At 50.4% G+C, this 3,334-nt stretch overlaps 1 protein-coding gene across 1 annotated transcript; it reads right to left on the bottom strand.

Annotated features, from left to right (window-relative positions):
- Positions 1-16: 16 nt before the first annotated feature.
- LOC141372269 (endogenous retrovirus group K member 13-1 Env polyprotein-like) lies at positions 17-1,399 on the bottom strand (the record flags this gene model as incomplete). The annotated part of the gene is given in 1 exon segment (XM_073890781.1): positions 17-1,399. A coding segment is annotated over 1 exon segment (1,383 nt), but the record flags the coding sequence as incomplete, so codon positions are not given.
- Positions 1,400-3,334: the final 1,935 nt, after the last annotated feature.

Below are 3,334 nucleotides of genomic sequence, written 5' to 3'. Positions count from 1 at the left end.
CCTTTGCTCTACCTGATTAACCCCCTTGTTGCTCATGGCTCCCGACATATCCCCCTTTTATCTTTAAACGCAACATGTGTACCTTTGCTTGGGTACTAGCCATGAAAGCAAACAGACAGCGACTCCAAGCACACCATAAGCAGAGTAATAAGGTTACCCCTACAACCAGAGCACACATAATCCAGAAGGAATGTTGGAGGATATTAAAGGGGTTAAACCCCTGTAGCTTTTGTAGAAAGGATTGTGCCATGTCTCTGGGGGTGACTACATGCAGATGGGAGGAGGCTATATTGTTTATTTGTTCTTGCAATTGAAACAGATCTAGGCTTACATTTGTCTCATGCCAGATACCTTGCAAGTGCCTCTGCACCGTTTCCCAGGAGACATTGTCAGCTTTCAGGGGGGTCACACAAATGGAACCATACCCTCCGTGGCACACAAAGGACAAACGAGTATGTAACAATGAATATTGGGTGCCCAAATATTCGACCGCCTGCTCTAAACCATCTAGGCGAGCCAAAATTTTTCTATCTATACTTCCTTGTGTAGCAAGGGTCTGGGAGACATTATGGGCTAAGCTATTTACATGGGAGGCCGTATGTATGCCCTGGGACAGCGCCACCGTGGAAACAGTAGCTGATGCTATCAAAGACACCAAGGCAGTGATGCCGGCTATCAGGAGGCCTAGGAAACGTCGCCCCCGACTAAGTAGGCCTTCCAGTTCTTGTGCAAATTGGTAGCCATAATCTCTATACCAGGGCCCCCCCACCTCTACAGGCATCATTAGATAAGGGGGCTGTATGGCTAGAAAAACCATCTTTGTTGGATTTGGGGCACCGGGTAAAGGCAAACAGTTGGTGAGATAACATTCCTCACAAGTTATTTTGTAAAGGGTTCTATTGGCCCTAATCTCGGGCACCACAGATCCGTCCCCCACTACAAACAGAAACGGTGGGGAAAGACATGCCCGAATTTGAAAGGTCAATGGGCCCGTGGGGAAACCAGGGAAAAGAGATGAATTAGCTTTAACATCTCTCATGGCCGCAACAATTTTCCATAAGTCCGGGTGTCTCATCCTCCCCAGTGATAGCAGTCCCCCGGGAGCAGAATTATTGTGGTCGTATGGCCCATATCCTGAAGGCGGGGGGGAGCGGCGCAAAGGGAGATCCCTGTCTTTTGACCAGTCAATTATATAAGTGTCAGGTATGCCATGGGGAGTCACAATCTCTGGGTTGTGATGAACGCAGGTTTTCCAAGAGGGTCCATAGGTTTTTCACGTTAGGTCAGATTTACAGAGGGGATAGTCAAGGTATGGGGTCTCAAGGGATCTGGAAGCGGGTCCGAAACGGCCAACAGGCAGGGGCCGTCGATGTTGAAGGACAACCTCGTTGATGTCCCAATTTTTCCACCATTACATGAGGTGTCAAAGTGTCTCCTCTGGGTGGCTCAGTTCCAAACCAAGAGCGGATTCTTCGGGAGACTGGTGAAGTGACCACGCATCCATAATGGGGCGCCTCAGGGCCATCGATGGCCTGGAAACAAATGGGGGGGGCAGAAGCCAGGCTGGTCCAGTTAAAAGGCGCCACAGCATGAGTGAGGCCGGAAATCTCAGGCCCATCAAAAATGTCTGTGAAGTTAGTAAACACCCTGGGTGAGGGATCCTTCCAGGTGACTGCCCTCGCGGTAGGAGGGTCCGGGACAAAAGCCCAGTAAGAAGAGGCCTGGGCAGAGTCAAGGGTTAAAAGTGATAGCATGGCAAGGAAAAGGGCAACAGCCGTGACTGGCTGGCCCGACTCACGCACGGTGGCCTCAGCTCGAGCGGTCAGGGCTTTGATGTCTCCGCATATTATTTTCCTCTGATCCGAGGCGGGGCGTCTCCTCGTCCTCCCGGAGCGGATCTGGAGCCGCCTCATTCTGCAAACCATCACGGACAATGCGGACGCATCGGAGCGGGAGCCAGCGTGGCGTCTCCTCATCCTGGGGAAAGATACAAGCGCATCCTCGGCCCTGGCGTAGGACCGGGTCAGGTCCCCTCCACTCCACGGTGGCGGGGTCACGCCACTTTGCATAGAGGAGGGGAGCCTGCTCAGGCTGCCAAAAACGTTCGGCGGCAGTGCGGCCAACCGAGTCAACATTCAAAAAATTTAAAACAAAGAGTACTAATGAAAGGTATAAGTGAGGTGAATATTTTATTTTCCCCTGTAGTATTTCCCCCTCTTTTAGTTTTTTGAGGTACATTTTGAGGGTGGAATGGGCTCTTTCGACAATGGCCTGATCTTGAGAATTATAAGGAATACCTGTTGTATGAGTGATGTGAAAATTTGCACAAAATCCTGGATATACTATTAAGCCCTTCAGGGTCCAACTAGATCTACTTAATAATAAGCCCCATGTGTTTGGGGGGAGAGGTCCCCATATTCCTGTACTTATTGGTTGAGGGGGCATGCCAGCTTCTAAATAAACAGAACTATTTGGGGCCAGATCTAATCCTGCACTGGCTGGGGTGCCTCGGTGAAGGGATTCAATCCCAGGGAGGTCTGCCGTGTTGGCTCTGACCTCAGAGATGGGGGGGAGAGCATTGCCGCTATTGTTTGGTGGGGCTGCGGGAAGCCCTGTTGGGAGTTTCCCTGCTGTAGGGGGCGGCCAAAGCGGTCAGTTTTTGATCGACACTCATTAGCCCAGTGCCGTCCCCGCATACACCTGGGACACACAGAAGGTGGCTGTGGCTTATTGGGGGGGTTCCCCGAGGGAAAGTTGAAAGATGGGGCTTGTCTTGAGCCCTTAGGGCATTCATTACGAAAGTGTCCAAGTTCCCCGCATAGAAAGCAGGGCATGCGAGCTTTAGAATTCATTGGGGACTTTCCCTTTTGTTTTTTAAGAAGTTGTGTATGCAGCTGCTGCGGAGGAATTCCTCGAAGGGCCGCTGCTAAAGTCACCCCTTGTACATAACTGGGACCAATGTCTGCACACAGCCGCAAAAAAAATCCTCAAGGGTGCCCGTGGACTTCCAAGGCCTTATAGCCGCCTGACATGAATTGGCATTCTCAAAGGCTAGCTGCTTCACTATAATAGTTCCTGCCTCCCCATCTACAACAATCCTACTTACAGCTTGCAAAAGCCGTGAAACAAAATCTTGATAGCGTTCATCGGGCCCCTGTCTTATTTTAGATAATTCCTCTGTCCTTGTGCCAGTGGTCGGTAACTTTTTCCATGCAGTCAAAACAGCCTCATTGATTTGAACATAGGCAATCTCAGGGAAATGTATTTGGTTACCCACTTCATAATAAGCTCCAGTACCAGCCAACATCTCATATGTGACAGGGATTTGGGTCCT

This window comes from Callorhinus ursinus, unplaced genomic scaffold (genome assembly GCF_003265705.2).
Source record: "Callorhinus ursinus isolate GAN/ISIS: 27379988/994484 unplaced genomic scaffold, GSC_fseal_2.0 scaffold4183, whole genome shotgun sequence".
NCBI lineage: Eukaryota > Metazoa > Chordata > Mammalia > Carnivora > Otariidae > Callorhinus > Callorhinus ursinus.
The sequence above is the reverse complement of the archived record's forward strand: the minus strand, read 5'-3'. Positions and strand labels throughout refer to the sequence as shown.